We start from the raw sequence: 21,311 nt of genomic DNA on the forward strand, positions 1-21,311 counted from the left end.
TACTACTGTTTGTAGGTCATTGAGTGCCAGCTAATTTATTTTGTAGGTTTTTTTGTTTGTTTTTGTATATTTGTTGTTATTTCCTAGTTTATTTCACACTGCTCTAGGGTACGTTACCAGTGTCAGAGAATGTGCACTTAATTACTCTGAGAGCGCTGCCCAGGATATTGGATGAACACCCAGTCCCGTCTGTGAGTGTTTTGTTTGCATTTTTTTATGGAGACTGCAATTAGCCAGCATTATTAAAGGGACACTGAACCCAAATTTTTTCTTTCATCGTTCAGATAGAGCATTAAATTTTAAGCAACTTCGAATTTATTCCTATTATCAATTTTTCTTTGTTCTCTTGCTATCTTTATTTTAAAAGCAGGAATGTAAATCTTAGCAGCCAGCCCATTTTAGGTTCAGCACCATGGATAGTGCTTGGTTATTGGAGGCTTACATTTACCCACCAATAAGCAAGCATAACCCAGGTTCTCAACCAAAAAATGGGCCGGCTCCTATGCATCACATTACTGCTTTTTAAATAAAGATAGCAAGAGAACAAAGAAAATTTGATAATAGGAGTAAATTAGAAAGTTGCTTAAAATTGCATGCTCTATCTGAATCATGAAAGAAAAATTGGGGTTTAGTGTGCCTTCAAGGCCAACAAGAAGGTCTTAAATTCAGCCTTAAAGGAAAATTAAACCCCAAACCTTTCCTTTTTTATTCAGATAGAGCATACAACTTTAACTAATTTTCCAGTTTACTTTTATTATCTATTTTGCTTCATTCTCTTGGTATCCTTTGAAGGAGTAGCAATGCAATAGTTGGGCCAAACTGAACACCTCAGGTGAGTCAATGACAAGAGGCATATATGTGCAGCCACAAATCACCAGCTAGCTCCCAGTAGTGCTTTGCTGCCCCTGAGCCTACACAGGTATGCTTTTGAATGAAGGATGCCAAGAGAACAAAGCAAATTAGATAATAGAAGCTGTTTAAAATTGCAAACTCAATATGACAGTGGAGGTGTCTTAGCCAATAGCTGTAACTAAATCCTCCATGTTCTGTTTTTAATATTTGCTGCTTTTTGTATGTGAGTAGGCACCAGACAATGAATATATAGGACAGGAACAAATATCAACAGCCTCTATTCTACCTAATAATAAATGTTGATTAAAAAAAAAAAAAATCTGACTAGTCTGGAGTTTGCAACTAGTCGAGAAATTGTCAGTCCTGTATAATATACAGTACAGGGATGGGAAAATGTCAATTTAGTTTATGAATCAGGTAGAAAAAGTCCACCTAATGATAAATATAGGAAAAAGCCTAATTTCTTATCATATTACTAAATGTAGTTTACTGTTTTTGCTTTGCAATGTGATAAAAGGCATGCAATATATACTGTACTAATACAGGTAAGCATTTTTAATCATAGGTAAATATATTTTTAGAAAAAACACTTGTATAGTCGACATTAGAGATGATAACTTTAAACTTAAAGGGCCACTCAATCAAAATTAAACTTTCATTATTCAGATAGAGCATACAATTTTAAACAACTTTCTAATTTACTTCAGTTAACAAAATGTGCAGAGTCTTTTTATATTTAAACTTTTTGAGTCCCCAGCTCCTACTGAGCATGTGCAAGAATAAGTGTGTATGCATTTGTGAATGGCTGATTGCTGTCACATGGTACGTGTATGCATTTGTGATTGGCTGATGGCTGTCACATGGTACAGGGGGAGTGGAAAAAGACATAACTTTTAAAATTGTCAGAAAAAAAATCTACTACTCATTTGAAGTTCAAACTAAGTGCTATTGCATTGTCTTGTTATCTTGCATTTGTTGATTATGCAAATCTACAGTGTTGACTGGTCCTTTAAGTATCTAATCAGCAACACCTATTAAACGAGTCAGTGCCTGACTGTGACATCATAATCCTCAAGTAATGAGTGGTTTAGTGTATTAGTAGCTTAGCAATGTTAAGTTAAGCGAGCAAAAATAACTGGATGCCTATAGATGAAGGCATTTTTACCATCTGCTTCGCCATCTGACCATTTTGTCATAATATTGTTAATATAAAAACTTATTTCAAAGCTGCACAAAGTTGATTTATTTTTTATTCATATCACACACAAAAAACATTTCCCAACATGTCATGTGATTTGGCACATATGTAAAAAGGATAGAAATCTTTATATGTATTAGAAATGTTACATATATATCGAAATGAATGGGAACCACATTGTCATTTGTTTTCACTTCAGAAATTTGTATTGCAAAATGTTTTATTTATATATTTATAGTTTTACATTGTCCAACAAATCAGTTACTCAAATTTGGGGACAAGTTCTCTGCATTGAACTAACTCAATAAAGTATGTACTAAAATGTATACATGATTTGATTTTAAAAGAATCCTATAATATTTAACTATTTGACTGCCAGAGACGGCAGAAAATTGGCTTAGATCTAGACATTTGTGTGATGCCAGTGTGGTTCACAATCTAATTTGTTACATGTGTGGAAGATAAATTTGGCTCCATTGCTTATAATGGAAAGTAATTTGCAACTTGTGGCTGTGACAAGGTTACAAATCTTCATGAACTCTGACATTTTTAAGTTGTGATGTTGCTACAAGTTTCATGAATTAGTTTCACAATCAGTTTTTTTTTTTATCTAGGCCAATGTGTTGCATCCATGTCTGGCATCCAAATGGTTAAAACTGCTATTGCTTGATTGTTAAAGGTATAGAGAGGTCAATAGTGAAATGTGCAAGGGTTCAATTTTAAATTACAGTATTACTGTTTTTCAGCAGCATACATACATATGCTATGAAGGGCCAATGCATCAGTATTCAAGCTCAGAGAGTTGGCAGTAGTGTGTATTGCTTCTGTGAAGATTTAATTTGTGTCATGCAAGCCAATGCTGACATTGATGCACAGGCCCTCACAGCCTATGGGGCCTATTTATGAAAGGCCTGTCGGACATGATCTGACATTGCGGATCATGTCCGACAGATCTCGCTGAATGCGGAGAGCAATACGTTCTCCGTATTCAGCATCGCACCAGCAGCTCTTGTGAACTACTGGTGCAACGCTGCCCCCTGCAGATTCACGGCCAATCGGCCGCTAGCAGGGGGGTTTCAATCAACCCGATCATATTCGATCGGGATTAATTGCGGCAATGTCTGTCCGCCTCCTCAGAGCAGGCAGACAGGTTGTGGAGCAGCGGTCTTTAGACTGCTGCTCCATAACTCGTGTTTCTGGCGAGTCTGAAGACTCGCCAGAAACACGGCCATCAAGCTCCATACGGAGTTTGATAAATGGGCCCCTATGTGCGTATGCCACTAAAAATAGGGATAACATTTTCTAGAAGCATTTTTGCTAATGGAAGTATATTGCAAAAAAAACTTGTATGTAAAACTGAAATGCACCATTACACATTTCCCAAAATGCCTGTTCTATCAGAATAATGTCCCTTTAACTTGTACAATATTCAATATACATGAAAGTATTTTTCAATTTGAAAACAGATATCTAACCCAATAACTTATTTTGTGAGCCCATAGACGTCATGTTCTCCAAAATAACTAAGCTAAAAAGTCCCTTTCTAAAATATTTAGACCTTGCGGTATGAACAGTCTTCTTAGACAACCCCACCAGAAATGGGAGCTTTAGAAATGGGACAGTGTTTAGCTCCTGTGTTGCTGTTCTTGAACAAGAAACCATCTGTGATTGACAGCTACATGTGACTGCCAGTTTGTCTCACTTTTGGAGCTGCTATTTGTGTTTAACCTCTAGGGTCAGTAACAAGGTCCGTAATTTAGAGCATATTACATTTGCATTAGAATAACCACTTAGGTTTATGGAAATTTGATGTGATATTTCCAAGTGATCATGGTATCTGATGTTACTGACTTACTCATTCTAAATCCTCAAAAGGAATAGTTCAGTCCCAAAATCACTTTATAATCCATCCAGAGGAATATGACATCTGTTCCAAACTCTTTATACAATGCTTATTGAAGGTGATTTGCAGACAACAAATGGTGCTGTGTACCTAGTAAGCGATCTTGTAGGTACAGTCACTGCAATTTGCTTTAACTGAACAGAAAAAAAATATTTGATTGTCTTTTAACTCTTCCTTCTTACAATAAGGCAACGTGTATCTAAAAAACTGCAAAGGTATAAGGTCTTCAGACATTGAGAAGTGAATATCAAGAACTGATTTAAGTTCCAAACATTTGCATCAGATCTGCCAACTTCAAAAATGGGCGTTCATGCATCTCTTTCAATTCTTGAAAGTATTATTGTATAAATATTGTGATAACAAGTGTCACCACACCCTGTTTTATTTGCTTGCAATAGCTTGTCAAATCATAAGCTCATTGAAATGTATTTCTATAAAAACACATTGTACTCAAATCACTTCCTTTTTAAAAGGACCGTTAAATAGTTTGTGATTGTAATATAAAATACTTAGTGCATATATACTTTCATGATTTATTTTACCCCCTTTTCTTGTAATTTGATTCTGAAAATTGCAGATTTTCCAGTCCTTAAACCTGACAAAGCACATGACAGGCATCACAAGCCTAGCCCTGCTACATATCCGTATCTCATCTACAGCTCCAGTTACAAATTATGTTATTTTCTCATTAGTTTAAAATTCTTTAACCCTTTTAAAGTCACTCTTTCTGAAGTCCTTGACCAACGATGCAAAGCTGGGGATGAGTTACTGTTTGATTAGATGGTTTGAGTTCAGATAAACACTGGCTTGCCTGCTGCTCGTTCTCTTTGTGCATGGTATCCTCAGCACTGAAATAAGAAAATAAGATTAAGTTTAGATGCTAATGAGAAATGACTTTATTATGCCAAGCAGTGCACTGCTAATCGTATTATGCTAGAAGCATTAGTAATCTGGTTTCTGCAGCTTTACAAAATATATTTTGCCTACTGATAACAAATATAACATTCCTTTGTAGAAAATATGAGTAAAAAATGTATCATCATCTTAAAGTATCATAAACTATTTACAGTGTTGGCTAGTAATTCTTAGCCAAGGTGGCACAGTTAATAAGAGTGTGTAACAGATAAAAGGACTATAGGTGTTGACTGAATCAATCTGCAAAAAATGGAGGTTAAAAAATGTTTACAATGTTGCATAATGAAAGTTTGTTTACTGTCTGATAGTTAAAGGGACATGAAAGTCAAAATTAAATTTTCATGGCTCAGATACAGCCAATTTGCTTCTTTTTGAAATGTACTTTATTCTCTTGGTATCCTTTGCTAAAAAGCATACCTAGGTAGGCTATCTTGTAGCAATGCACTGCTCCAATACCACCTCTTTACTGATGACACCCGAATAGGGTTGCCACCCCGGCCATTTTTTCTTGGACACTTATGAGTTACACATGCTGCAGGGTGTGTAGGGAGGAACATGAATAGTGCTGTCCATGATCACCATCTGCGTGCTATCCAGAGGTGCGATGCATGTTACCCTCTGCTCACCCTGCAGCATATGTAACTCATATATGTCCAGGGAAACATGGCCGAGGTGGCAAACCTACACCCAAATCTATGCATATTACTCTACTGTCTCACTAATATCTCCCCCTGAATGGTCTTCTATCACCTCAAAACACCAAGACTTTTATTGATTCTTTCATCTGTCGACTCCCCAATATCTGAAATCCACACCACTATTGACAAATCCACCACAACACTTAATCCCATATCCACTGCCATGGGCTATTTCTTGACTTTGTCCTGTCCTGTACTATCTTTTACTCCCCTTATTCAATAAATCTTTCTATTTACATTTCAAAGACTTTCTAAAATCTGGCCATTCCTCACTTAAGACGCAATAAAAATGTCTGGTACGTACACTCATCATATCACATATTGCGTACTGCAGCAAACTCCTTTGCTTACCACTCCTTCACTTCAATCTATTCTATGTGCTGCCAGGCTTATTGACCTCACACACACTTTCTCTTCTGCTGCTCCTCTATGTTGGTCCCTCTGCTAGTTTCCACTATCTACCAGGATCAGAGACACCTCAAGGGATTACTTCTGGGGGGACACTTCCAGGAAGCTCACCTTTGGTTTGTGGGTGATCCTGCCTAGGAGGGCAGGACCAAAAGTGCCAAGGAAGGGGTTGTGAACTAGGCTGGGCATGTTATGGCAGGTATTGGCAGGCCTGTGCAGCATGGTGGAGGGAACAGGAGTGATGACCACCATTGGGGGGCCAGCAATGAAGCAGCACTGGCCGTGCCACTGCCAGGAACAAATAAAAAGTCCTTAGCATAACCTACAAATCTCTCCACAATACTAAATCTCATTATATCACTCCACTAATCTCAATGTACTCTCCTAGCTGACTCCTTCACCCTGCTTTTGATTTGCACTTCTCAGTCCCTTTTTCTTTGATCTTCAGGCTATCTCCTTGGCCACACCTATCCTCTGGAACTTTCTCTCAGTCTGTCAGACTCTCCCCTGTATTCATTACTCAAAACCTACATCTTTAAAGAAGCGTACCAGCTATCCATGGAAAGTTTATTGCACATCTTAGGCCAACTAGGTGCAGTGTAAACTGCTGATACCGTAAGCTTTCTAAGGATCAGGCACCTGTAATCTTTCTGCCCCAGGCTGCCTTTAGTGGTCTTGTGTTTATTTACTATCTGTATATTGGTTTTATTAACACATTTAATAATATTTACTATCTACTTGCTCTAGTTTTCAAAGTGTTTGTAGAAAACAGGAGATGTAGCTGCATCTGAAGAGGAGTTTAAAGGGACATGAAACTCAAAACAATTATTTCAAGATTCAGATAGAGCATGCAGTTTTAAACAACTTTCCAGTTTACCTTCATTCTCTTGTTATCCATAGTTGAAGCAGCAGCAATGCATTACTGTGAGTTAGTTGAACACATTGCTAAGCCAATGACAAGAGGCATATATGAGCAGCCACCAATCAGCACCTAGCTCCCACCTCCTGAGCCTATTTAGGTATACTTTAGAACTAAGCAAATTAGATAATAGACGTAAACTGGAAAATTGTTTAAAATTGTAGCTGCACCTGAATCATGAAGGAAAAAATTTGTTTTTTATGTCCCTTTAACTTATTGGATTTCACAAGAGGATTTAATTACTCAATACTGTGTATAACATTAGGGGCTGGTTAGATCCAATCACTATGCAGGCTGTTGTACAGTAACATTTAGTTTTTACTCATTTTCAATCATTACTTCTTGTTGATTAGACTTCTTATTAATTGGAATTTGTTTGAAATAAAAAACACACACACATTTTAAAATATGAAGTCAAATGTATTAGAATGAAGTTCTAATTAAAGTGCCTGCTACTAAATAAAAACATAATTTGTTGTCTGTTTCCCTTTCATGGTTAGCAGCACTAAGTTTACCTTGGGCAGACATGCTTAGACTTGAGTTAGTTTAAAAAGAAGTGGCAGGGTGCTGTGATGTGATAATTAACAATAACAACACAAATGCCCGTCAGAATCACATTTTAGCTTTAATGTTGTGGTAAGAATTAAATTCCAGCAAAGGGGTGAGGCCCAAATTCCAGCCTTACAGCAAACACCCACGATTGTCTGCAATTAGGAAAAATGACAATGATGGGACAATGGATTAGACCTCAGTGCACTGAGATTCATATATAATATGCCCTTGTTTTGTACATATTTAGGCTGACCATATTGCCGCTTTAAGAAGGAAGACATATGAAAAATACATATGTCAGGGTTCTTATACAAAACATTTCTTTAAACAGCCCTGAAAACAGCCCTGACATATGTATTTTTTATATGTGTCCCTTTTTAAAGCGGCAATATGGTCAGCCTATACATATTCTAAAAGGTACGGAAATAACAAAAGCTTTGCATGACAATGCACTGATACAGTGTTGATTTAAGACTTTTTTTTAACAAAAAGCAATACTTAAAGGGATAATGTAGTTTAAAAATCAAATGTTCTGTTTTGATGCTCCTGATGAGGGTACAGCTGTTGAGCCAATCAGCAACAGGCATACATGTGTATTTTACAAACACTGGCTGTATTCTCATCTGGAGCAGCATGGGGATATTTCAGAAGTGGAACTTTGACTACGTTTTACCCTAAGGAACTAAACACATAGTAAAAGAAGGAACATTTATTTTTACACGATTTCGCTACATATGCATAGTGTATAAAAGCACATAATCACTGCGTGCAAAATACATTGTTTAAATAATTTAAAACTGTAACCTGGTTAGCAAAATTTGTTTTTTTTTTTGCAGTTTAGGAATATACCCCTTGAAAAGCTTCTTAAATATGTTTATCATATTATCATAGCTATCATATCTATCTCTTCTGCTGTGGCTGATTAGGGACAGAGTATGTGTATTTGTGTGTGTGTGTGTGTTCCTGCACTAAACAAGCAATCTGGGAGTAGAATGAATGGACTTGGCTAGGGTTCTACATTCTGTGAGATGTGCTTCAGCTTTATTAGTCTTTAATATCCCTATAAATTAGTGAAGTTGCATATTGGAAAGCAAGCCATCTGTGGCCCTCCTGTGCACGAGGAATGGGAGATAAACGGATATATCATTGAATAGATAGAATGCAAACTAAAAGGTCCTTAGGGTGGAATGCAAGAACAATTTGCCTTTAAACAGGCTCGGGAGGGTTTTAATTAATCCATTAAAACTTTCATTGTGAGGCATTAGGATACATTTGTTAAGTCTAATAACTATTTCAGATATTGTACAGAAAGGACAACAAGGTATAGAGGCAATAAATCAGGAGTTACCGATTTTCTATGTTGGATTTCTGGGTTGGTTCACTGGGAGGCCATGACATCAGACAAGATCTAGTACTGAGGGCAAAGGGGTTTCTTGGAGACCTACAGAGATCATAGTGGTGGATACCTGACCCGGAGAAATTACTATTAGACAATGTGACTCAAGGATAAACCAGTCAAAGGAGAGATTCAATAAAACCCATCTGTTAAACTAATATCTTGCAGAAAAAAACGAGATGATTTGTACCATCCCTTCATCACATCCCCGAGTTGTCACTCTCCATTATAATCAAGTCACATCTATCTCGTAACCGTGCACCTCTCAGCACATAGACCCACTATCCACTACGAAAAACAATACCCATCACAGAAACTCGTTCTTAACATTACAGTAAAAACTAATAAAAAAATAAAAAAAGACCTCCTTCTATGCACAAAAAAAAATTTGAAACCGTTAAAGGGACAATTGTAAACAACTCTCCAATTTACTTCTATTGTCTAATTTGTTTTTGGTATTCTTTGTTGAAAAGCATACCTCAGTAGGTTTATGAGCTGGGAGCTAGCTGCTCATTGGTGGCTGCATTGCTGCTCTTTCAACTACAAACATTTACATAAATTATTTTGGAAACGTATTCCTGAAGTGTTTTTGTTCTTCCACGTTGGTAGCAGTTTGTGTTTGATGCACGATATATCGTGTGTTAGTTTAAAATTAAAAACAACATTTTCAAATTACTTCTATTATTAAATTTTCTTTGTTCTTTTGGTATTTTTTTTGTTGAAAAGCAGGTAGGAAAGTGTTGGAAGGAGCATGCATGTGACTGGAGAAAGATAATGCATCAGTTTTATAACTCTGTTATACATTTGCAAGAACACTAAGGACAGCAGGGTTTCCTGTAATGTACTGCGCCACAAATGTGCCCGCTACCTACCAACAAAGAATACTATGAAAACAAAGTAAATTTTATAATAAAAGTATATTGGAAACATTTTTGAAATGGTATGCCTTGTCTGAATCACAAAAGAACAATTTGGGGTTTCCTGTCCCTTTAACCCCTTCACATACCCTCTTATTGGGCCTTGCCGATGTCTAGATGCCTCCAGAAGTTAAGGCATGCAGCACTAGCGTAGCTTCACCGCTGTTGGCAAAGCTGCGCTAGTAAACTCCTTAACAACTGCACAATGTACAGGGTACGTTGGTTGTTAAGGGGTTAAGAGGAAGCAACGCCTACAAAAAGACTTTGCAAAATATTGATGAAGTGATACTCAAAAGAATTTCAGCAGTGGTGTATTTAGGTTTTGTGCTGCCCTAGGCACCCAAATTTCTGCTGCACCCCCCCCCCCCAGTTTTTTTTTACCATAATATTTGTTGGTGAGGGAGCATTGTGAGTTTTTTTCCCCATGGTATTTGCATAGTAAATATTCATGTTCAAGTGCACATGCTTTATATAGCGAGTGTGTGTTTATGGTGTGTGTGTAGCACAGTGTGTAGTGAGTGTAGATGTAGTGGGACTCAAAAAGTGCTGACCCCCTAAAATCTGCATATTCTAACCTTTACAACAAATTAAATCTCAAAAGTATCTTTGAATTTAGGCCAATAGCTGGTGTCTGAGATATGGTGAAATGGGTAATGTAAACGGCAAGTTTTATTTTAAAGAAAAAAAGGTTGTAGTTTATGATTCTCAATATTACAAAAAAAAGAATTTTTTTTATTATCGGACCTGCCAGTTGCCTAGCTGTGAATATGAACTGCCTGTTGCCTAGCTGTGAATATAACCTGCCTGTTGCCTAGCTGTGAATATAACCTGCCTGTTGCCTAGCTGTGAATATAACCTGCCTGTTGCCTAGCTGTGAATATGACCGTCCTGTTGCTTAGCTGAGAATATGAACTGCCTGTTGCCTACCTGTGAATATGACCTGCCTGTTGCCTAGCTGTGAATATGATCTGCATGTTGCCTAGCTGTGAATATGACCTGCCTATTGCCTAGCTGTGAATATAACCTGCCTGTTGCCTAGCTGTGAATATGACCTGCCTGTTGCCTACCTGTGAATATGATCAGCCTGTTGCCTACCTGTGAATATGACCTACATGTTGCCTACCTGTGAATATGACCTGCATGTTGCTTAGCTGTGAATATGACCTACATGTTGCCTACCTGTGAATATGACCTGCATGTTGCCTACCTGTGAATATAACCTGCATGTTGCCTACCTGTGAATATGACCTACATGTTGCCTACCTGTGAATATGACCTACATGTTTCCTACCTGTGAATATGACCTGCCTGTTGCCTACCTGTGAATATGACCTGCATGTCGCCTACCTGTGAATATGACCTACATGTTGCCTACCTGTGAATATGACCTGCCTGTTGCCTACCTGTGAATATGACCTGCATGTTGCCTACCTGTGAATATAACCTGCCTGTTGCCTACCTGTGAATATGACCTGCCTGTTGCCTATCTGTGAATATGACCTGCATGTTGCCTAGCTGTGAATATGACCTGCCTGTTGCCTACCTGTGAATATGACCTGCATGTTGTCTACCTGTGAATATAACCTGCCTGTTGCCTACCTGTGAATATGGCCTGCATGTTGCCAACCTGTGAATATGACCTGCATCTTGCCAACCTGTGAATATGACCAGCCTATTGACTACCTGTGAATATGACCTACATGTTCCCTACCTGTGAATATAGCCTGCCTGTTGCCTACCTGTGAATATGACCAGCCTGTACCTGTGAATATGACCTGCCTGTAGCCTAACAGTGAATATGACCTGCATGTTGCTTAGCTGTGAATATGACCTGCATGTTGCCTAGCTGTGAATATGACCTGCCTATTGCCTACCTGTGAATATGACCAGCCTGTTGCCTACCTGTGAATATGACCTGCCTGTTGCCTACCTGTGAATATGACCAGCCTGTTACCTACCTGTGAATATGAGCAGCCTGCTGCCTAGCTGTGAATATGACCTGCCTGTTGCCTACCTGTGAATATGACCTGCCTGTTGCCTACCTGTGAATATGACCTGCCTGTTGCCTACCTGTGAATATGACCTGCCTGTTGCCTACCAGTGAATATGACCTTCCTGTTGCCTACCTGTGAATATGACCTGCCTTTTGCCTACCTGTGAATATGACCTGCCTGTTGCCTACCTGTGAATATGACCTGCCTGTTGCCTACCTGTGAATATGACCTGCCTGTTGCCTACCTGTGAATATGACCTGCCTGTTGCCTACCAGTGAATATGACCTGCCTGTTGCCTACCTGTGAATATGACCTGCCTTTTGCCTACCTGTGAATATGACCTGCCTTTTGCCTACCAGGGAATATGACCTGCCTGTTGCCTACCTGTGAATATGACCAGCCTGTTGCCTAGCTGTGAATATGACCTGCCTGTTGCCTAGTTGTGAATATGACCAGCCAGTTGCCTTCCTGTGAATATGACCTGCCTGTTGCCTAGCTGTGAATATGACCTGCCTGTTGCTTAGCTGTGAATATGACCTGCCTGTTGCCTAGTTGTGAATATGACCTGCCTGTTGCCTACCTGTGAATATGACCTGCCTGTTGCCTAACAGTGAATATGACCTGCCTGTTGCCTACCTGTGAATATGACCTGCCTGTTGCTTACCTGTGAATTTGACCTGCCTGTTGCCTACCAGTGAATATGACCTGCCTGTTGCCTACCTGTGAATATGACTTGCCTGTTGCCTACCTGTGAATATGACCTGCATGTTGTCTACCTGTAAATATGACCTGCCTGTTGCCTACCTGTGAATATGACCTGCCTGTTGCCTACCAGTGAATATGACCTGCCTGTTGCCTACCTGTGAATTTGACCTGCATGTTGCCTAGCTGTGAATATGACCTGCCTGTTGCCTATCAGTGAATATGGCCTGCCTGTTGCCTACCTGTGAATATGACCTGCCTGTTGCCTACCAGTGAATATGACCTGCATGTTGCCTAGCTGTGAATATGACCTGCATGTTGCCTACCTGTGAATATGACCTGCCTGTTGCCTACCTGTGAATATGACCTGCCTGTTGCCTACCTGTGAATATGACCTGCATGTTGCCTAGCTGTGAATATGACCTGCCTGTTGCCTACCTGTGAATATGACCTGCCTGTTGCCTACCTGTGAATATGACCTGCCTGTTGCCTAGCTGTGAATATGACCTGCATGTTGCTTAGCTGTGAATATGACCTGCCTGTGGCCTACCTGTGAATATGACCTGCCTGTTGCCTACCTGTGAATATGACCTGCTTGTTGCCTAGCTGTGAATATGACCTGCCTGTTGCCTACCAGTGAATATGATCTGCCTGTTGCCTACCTGTGAATATGACCTGCCTGTTGCCTAGCTTTGAATATGACCTGCCTGTTGCCTAGCTGTGAATATGACCTGCCTGTTGCCTAGCTGTGAATATGACCTGCCTGTTGCCTAGCTGTGAATATGACCTGCCTGTTGCCTAGCTGTGAATATGACCTGCCTGTTGCCTAGCTGTGAATATGACCTGCCTGTTGCCTAGCTGTGAATATGACCTGCCTGTTGCCTAGCTGTGAATATGACCTGCATGTTGCTTAGCTGTGAATATGACCTGCCTGTTGCCTAGCTGTGAATATGACCTGCCTGTTGCCTAGCTGTGAATATGACCTGCTGCAATTGAAAATGTGAGGTGTTTGACCTCATTTGTTTTCCAAGCTCCTGTTTTTTGTTTGCATCTGTAATTTGCTGAGCTATAAAACTGCCTCTCATTTTTACTGTTATATTTACTGTGCACCTGATAAACAATGTCATTTCTCTGGGTTGTGAATTGTTTTTTTACAATATACGTGCACAATAAAATACAAATGATGTAATTTAAAAGATTTGTATATTTTATAGAAATGTATGAGTCACAGTTCTACACAAGTGACCCTTAAAAACAAGTTTATTATGTGTAAATTAAATAAAATAAATTCAAAATAATAAATCTACTTCAATTGATCAAATGAATAAGCTGAAGGTGACAGATGACTAAGCTGAAGGTGACAGATAATACAAAGCTTTACTTTATCAGTCTGCATCTTACATATAAAATATACTATGACCCCTGTCCTTTATTAAAACCCTATACATATTTTCATTAGTAGATTCATTTAAATAAAGTGTTTAAAGGGATAGTCTAGTCAAAACTAAACTTTTATGAGAATGCAATTTTAAGCAACTTCCTAATTTACTTCTATTATCAAATTATCTTCGTTCTGTTGCTATCTTTTTTGAAAAAGCAAGAATGTGAACTAAGGAGCTGGCCCGTGTTTGGTTCAGCACCTGGGTAGTATTTGCTGAATGGTGTTTAAATGTAGTCACCAATAAGCAAGCGCTACCCAGGTGCTGAACCAAAAATGAGCCGGCTCCTTAGTTTATAGTCTATTTTTTTTTCAAATAAAGATACCAAGGGAATAAAGAACATTTTACAATAGTAAAGTAAAAAGTAAATTAGAAAGTTGTTTAAAATAGCATGCTCTATCTGAATCATCAAACAATCCAAAGTCCAGCACCCTTAAATGCTCAATGCACGCTGCAGGGTTCCTGCAAACCCCAAAATAGATACAAACAGAGAATGCAGCAGCATAGGTATTTTACCAATTTTATTTTGGCACAGACAAATAAAATTGGTAAAATACCTATGCTGCTGCATTCTCTGTTTGTATCTATCTGAATCATGAAAGTTTAATTTGGACTTTACTGTCCCTTTAAAGGGAAGGAGACATCCTTATAGACATGGAGTTGTGAAAGAGAAAATTGAATTCAAATAAATAGATTACAAGGAAGATACAACTAGCCAGAATTCATTTTTCAAATTTTAATCTACGCACATCTGTTCCTTTAAATCCATTGTTTTGTGTCTGATGTTTGTTTGTTCCTTGGTGCAATGATCTATTTGATTTCTTAGAAGAGCTGTAACAGATAAATGCCAGTAAATCATGTTGGTGCTAGTAGTTAACACTTCCTTGATTCCAGTGCACAAAACTTGTAAATATTTCTTGGTATTCAGTCACGATGTTTTAGCAGAGAGATCAGAATGTTAGGTGTAAAGATCTTTTGTTAGAATATTGTATTACTGCACTATTGATTGCATAGAACTATGCAACTCCTACAAATACGTTAAACACATAGTTAAAGTCAGATATAGAAAAATGCATTACTAGGATCTGAACACTGAACACATCTGGTGAGACAATAACAGGAAGCATACTGTATGTGTATAGCCACAAATGACTAGCTATTGTTGTTGCTTCTGAGCCTACCTAGTTTTGCTTTTTAACAAAGGATACTAAAAGAACAAAGCAAATTTGATAGTAAGTATAAATTAAATTCTCTTAAAATCCCAAGAAGTTTAATTTTGACTTTCATGTCCCTATCAATATCTCTTTAAAGTAAGGTTAGGAATTGTGGTTAGGGTTAACCCTTTGGTTGCCATAGAGGTCTGCAACACATTGCAAGACTTAAAAGGGGAGTGAGAGCGCTTACTAGTTAAACGCTAGTTTCAGCTATACTTTATATTATTTAAAGGAACAAACACGTAAAAGAATAATAAGCAGCTAATTGGCCCATACCCGTTTTGGGGTGGTTCTGGGAGCCTATGCCTTTTTTTTTAAATGAGCAAGGAGCTCATTACAAAAGGCAGGGGTCTTACAGTAAACACAATAAAGTTCTTTAGCTTTTTGTAATGCTTCATTATTCAATGCACACTATTGTTTGTCTCTTTTTAAAAAATCCTATTATAACTTTCTTTTGTATTAAATATTTATTTTGATATTTTTCAGTAAACTTTATTTAAACAAACACCACAAAAAGTATTTTTTTTAATAAAAGATGAGTACCTTTGGCTCCACATGTCTACTCTTAAAGTGCACACAAATAAGTGTAACAAACAGTCTTTTTCACTGGAACATGAATAACAATGTCAGTGTATCTTATTCTATAGAAGACAGTGTCTTTATCTTATTTAAAGGAACACTGAACCCACATTTTTTCTTTCATGATTCAGATAGAGCATGCAATTTTAAAGGGACAGTCTACTCCAGAATTGTTATTGTTTTAAAAGATAGATAATCCCTTTATTACCCATTCCCTAGTTTTGCATAACCAACACAGTTATATTTATATATTTTTTACCTCTGTGATTATCTTGTATCTAAGCCTCTGCAGACTGCCCCTTTATTTCAGTTCTTTGGCAGACTTGCAGTTTAGCCAATCAGTGATGGCTCCCAGGTAACTTCACGTGCACGAGCACAGTATTATCTATATGAAAAACATGAACTAACACCCTCTAGTGGTGAAAAACCTGTTAAAATGCATTCTTAAGAGGCGGCCTTCAAGGTCTAAGAAATTAGCATATGAACCTCCTAGGTTAAGCTTTCAACTAAGAATACCAAGAGAACAAAGAAAAATTGGTGATGAAAGTAAATTGGAAAATTGTTTAAAATTACATGCTCTATCTGAATCATGAAAGTTTATTTTGGACTAGACTGTCCCTTTAAGCAACTTTCTAATTTACTCCTATTATCAATTTTTCTTTGTTCTCTTGCTATGTTTATTTGAAAAAGAAGGCATCTAAGCTATTTGTTTGATAGAAGTAAATTAGAAAGTTGCTTAAAATGACATGCTCTATCTGAATCATGAAATAATTTTGGCTAAGTATATCTTTCAGCCAACTGTTTCAGCCAACTTGTGGGCTAAAGGTAATAAAGTAAAGTTTTTGTGATGTCAGGTGCCATCATTTGTCCTGCGTATGTGTTCAGGTGTGGTGTTGTTTTTAACATACTGAAGCATCGCTGGTGCATTCTGAGATACCAAAAGCAAACTGCACAAATAAAGGACGCTATGCACCTTTAGAACGATATTTAAATGCAAAGGATAACAAATCTCTGTCCTATCTGAATTTTAGTTGCTTCTTAAAGGGACATTATGATGTAAAATGTATTTTCTAATTTGTAAGACAATGTCATTTTTGTATTAACCTATATTACTATGTGTTAACCCCTGCCCGGGGTTTAAAGACATATGTAAATTCCTACTTGTGAGACTCAAGTTTTACAGCTCCTGAGCAAATCGCTATAGCCATGACTCCCTCTTTTGATTGGCTCACTGGCAATTACCTGCTCAGGAACTTCAATGGTTGTGGCTTCCAAGTAGGACTATACATTTGCTGGGGGTTGCTGGGGGAGGGGGTTACACACATAATTAACTAGGATTGGTAATGCAAGCATGACATGCTTAAATGCATTGGGGCGTGTTATTTTTGCACCAGAGTGCTCTTTTAAGAGGTGCAACCCCTTTGGAAACATGAATAAAATGTTTTAGACAGTTTTCTTACCTAAGTTTCTGAAGATCTGGTTCACTAGTCGAGGCAGCAGAAATTGAAACTGGAATTCTAAGTTGAACCCGTGGCCTTCTCTCAGAAAAGCACCTTCGAACAAAAGGTTGAGGGTTGGCTGCACTCATTGCAACTCTTCTATGTTGGTCATCATACTGACGGTTAGAAAAGCTGTTTCTCAGTATGGGGCCTTTAATTTGATTAAATGCTACTTCTGTTTTTGAGGTGCTTGGTGGAGATGGTAACTTAGCTTCAAACAAGGAAGTTGATGACGGGCAAAATATTGATTGTGCATTGCCAATCATTTTGGATGAAGACTGTTGTTCATCAGAGCTATGCCTTAATCCCTTTTGTGAAAATGATGGAGAAAGAGGTGGAGAAGGGGTGCAGTGAGAGGGAGGACTAGGTTCCCTACGACTGCTTGGTGGACTGGGAAGTCTACGTTGATTTGGAGGACTTTGCTGTCTTCGTACTTGTGGAGGGCTGGATAGCTTTTGTTGAGATGGAGGGCTGGGCAGTTTCCGTTGCAATGGAGGGCTAGGTGCCTTTCGTTGAGGTGGAGGGCTGGGCACCTTTTGTTGAGATGGAGGGCTAGACACCTTTCTTTGAGATGGTGGGCTAGACACCTTCCTCTGAGATAGTGGGCTAGACACCTTCCTCGGAGAAGGGGGACTAGGCACGTTTCGTTGAGATGGGGGACTAGGTAACTTACGTTGCGAAGGGGGGCTCTGCATTTTTGATCCTACAGGACTGATGTTATTCTGTAGCGATGGAGGACTTGGTTGTACATGTGAGTGGCTTTTAAATATAGCTCTGGGTACTGGCGGGCTTGTAAGTTTTCCTTCACATGGTGGAGATGGAGCTGTGGCCCTTGTTGGGGAGATCCTTCTAACTACTGGTTCAGTCTTCACACTCTTTTGTATTGTAGAATAGCATTGTTTTTGTTTAATCAAAGTTGGTCCATTAGTGCATGGATCTGTAATCTCTCCATCATTACTTGACTTAATCAATTCACCAGGATTCTGAAGGGGGATTATTTTGTGTGACTGTTTGTATAAATGTGCAGCCTGCTCTATTTCATGTCTTTTTTGCATTTCAGTACCCCTATCTTTTTCCGTTTGTGTTGCAAGTTGCTGAACTGCTCCCAAAGAACATTTTCTTAGTGGGAAACTGTTAATCTGGTTTTTTAAAGCCTTCTCAGTTGAAAAGTATGCATCAGTACCATTTTTATTTGGTAATAGGTCTATTGCAGTGATTGTGCCTTTCATTTTTTGAGAAGTTGTTTTTTTCTTTATAGCTCCAGGTTCTAAGTTGATACTTTGATACATATGATGCTTTAAATAATCAGATTTGAGTACATTAAATGAATCATCCATAAGTATTTCAAGAGGAGGAGGAGGCAAGTTTTCTATGTCATCAGCCCCTATGTCATTTGGATCAGATTTGATGACATCTGAATATAGGTCAGAAGGAAAACTAGTGAAAGACTTACTTAGGCATGTGTTTAAATCATCAGAAGGCAACTCGTTTGTGGGTAAAAGAGAGTGTTTGTGATTTAGAGGTTGTAATCCTCGGTAGGCAGAAATAGTAGGAGGAAGAACAGGTACACCAAACTTATGAATACATCTTAGTGGCCCTAATGATCTTTGTTTTATGGAATTGTCTCCCGGGCTAAATGTTTCAATTAGCTTTCTAACAGATTGACGAGGGGACATGCTCATACTCTCTGGTTTTCGTTCAACAGAAGCAACATTTTGTTCAGTTTGAGCACTTTGTTTTTGTAAGAATGTATCCAGCACAACACATGAATTGTTATCTAAGTTATTTTCTATACTCTGATCTGATGTTGTTAAGATTACTCTTTCCTGGCTTGGCAAAATATTAAAACATTTGTCAAGACATGCTTTAAGTTTGTTGGTAGAAGAACTTAGTGCAATATTGTCATTTCTGTGGTTAAATGATTTAATATTGGCATTTGTTTGCATTTCTTTGTTTTTATTTCCGTTGGACAAATGTAATTGTTCCAGCTTTTTAGTGAGCTCTTTTTGAGTCCTTTGAAGTTCTAAAAGAGTGGGATCCTCTGCTTGACTTTTGAGTGATTCTACTGATCTAGATCGTCTATGTTTAGATGTTTTTCTTCTGCGTGCACTTGCAGAGCTAGGCCTTATTAAGGCCAATGTCTCACCTTCTTCTCTAATCCACATTTGGTTATTTAATTTCTCAGGAACAAATTTGATTTTTTCACTGATTGCCTCTTTCATTTTTAATGACATTTCCTCATTTTCAGGATTTTCTAACCATTTTGATGAAAGTTTATAAGTACCTGTTCCTGCTGGAGAAGTCATAGGTCTTTGAGGCATTCTAATTTGATCCGATAAACTTGTGTTGTCCTCACTTTCATCAGAACTATCATCATTGCCCGCTGTGTCTTCTGTTTCTTGGCCATTAATGCTGTCTTGCTCAAGAGTTGTACTGGACCCAAGAGAGTTGATGGAAATATTATCTCCTATGCTGGATCTTTTTTTAACATATAAAGGGGTATGTTTATTTTTTGATGAATAATTAAAACTTTCATTTTTGTTCAGATTTGCATCAGTGAGTTCAGCCATCTTGTTTCCAGTGATTGACTCATGTTGAGAGATTATTTCTGGATTTCTCCCCAAACTCTCTGAATCACTTCTTTTTCGTAAATGTTTGCTTATGGATCTAGATTCTTTAATAGATTCATTGTCAACTCCAATACCACTGTCCTCAGAATAAAGAGTCACATCATTTGGATAGATCTGTGGAGGGCCAACAGCTGATGTCTCCAACAATTTTATAGTCCTAAGAAGACGTTCATCATAGAGTTGCTTAACTTTAAATTTTTCTTGAAGGGTAATGGAAGCTGATTGTAAATAGTTACAGGTTTCTTGCAAAGTATTTGAAGTTAATGTGGAGACTGTACAATTTATTGTTTGCATTTTGTTAACTGTGTACTGCAGCAGTTGTTGCAGTAGATCTGGCTGTTCCGTAGGATTTCCTTTTCCAAGAGGCCAAGCAAGATTGTTTCCTACTTCTTTTAAAAGTTTTTCCCCATCCTCTGCAATTTCTTCCAAACACTGGTTGATCTCTTCAAATCTCAGAGTCATGAAGCTCACCATCTGCTGCATTATAAGCTGTGTTTCAGAAGCTTGATTTGCCATAGAAATGATAGCTTCATATTTGGATAAATTAGGATTTAGGTAAGCATAGGCATTCTGATGAGCCTTAACAAGAAGCTCAGGAAAATCCACCTTTTTTTCTGTCTCAGGAAAGAGTAAATCTTTATCTCTTGACTTGACACGCCGACTTTGTTTGTGGCTTCTTTGACTCTTTGATTTTTTGCCTTTCCTTCTATTACTCTCCTGTACAATTTCATCTCCAATGTCTTGTTCAGATCCTGTTGAACTCTGCTTCCTTGCATATGTCCTTTCTGTTTTGCCTTTTTGGTAACTTAACTTTACCATAGCTTCATCCACGGTTTCTTTTTTCCATTGTTCCTGTAGCATCAATGTATTTTTATCCATCCTATCCTTACAACCATCCTTCTCCAAGTTGGATATTCTTTGCCCATTTTCTAGACTTATTCCAGAGTTGAGTTCACCATCAGCATCATAAAAGTTTGAGTCATTTTTACCCAAAGTGTTTGTAAATCCATTATTATCCAAGCTAGAGGTAGGGATGGGTCCATTTTTCTTTAATGGTATTGATGTATTTTTTACAATACTATGAATAATACCACTATGCGAAGGTGTGCACCCCATCCTGTTATAAAGAATCACTGTAAGGCTGTTAATCCTTATTTGTTTGTTGCTCTATTGAGATTTGTATTTCCATATGATTCTTCATTTTTCCCACAGTCCTCCACCAACAATATATATTTTTACTTCATGACCACAGCTTCAAAATAAGTTAGTATAAATGTTTCGCTTTTTAGCAGCCCCAGCTCAGCATGTCAGTCCCAGGCAACACAGAAGATTTGTTGGAGTCTTTCCTTGGAATTGACAGATGTCAGGTACAAATAGAATTAAAAGATTATTAGATTAACTCTTCTTTGCCCAGTGAACAGCAATGCTTTATTTGTGGAAACATCCTTACACTTTACCATACAGACTAACACTTTTTGCTAAATGCAATAAATCTT

At 38.1% G+C, this 21,311-nt stretch overlaps 1 protein-coding gene across 1 annotated transcript; it reads right to left on the bottom strand.

The window, feature by feature from the left end:
* Window positions 1-4,671: 4,671 nt before the first annotated feature.
* PCARE (photoreceptor cilium actin regulator) lies at window positions 4,672-20,931 on the bottom strand. The gene is made up of 2 exons (XM_053712804.1): window positions 17,147-20,931; window positions 4,672-4,801 (listed from the first exon to the last, which is right to left on the bottom strand). Exons 1-2 carry the CDS (start codon window positions 20,929-20,931, stop codon window positions 4,672-4,674), a joined length of 3,915 nt encoding a protein of 1,304 aa, XP_053568779.1.
* Between the last annotated feature and the right edge of the window lie 380 nt (window positions 20,932-21,311).

The sequence above is a fragment of the Bombina bombina genome, chromosome 4 (assembly GCF_027579735.1).
Source record: "Bombina bombina isolate aBomBom1 chromosome 4, aBomBom1.pri, whole genome shotgun sequence".
NCBI classification, from domain to species: Eukaryota; Metazoa; Chordata; class Amphibia; order Anura; family Bombinatoridae; genus Bombina; species Bombina bombina.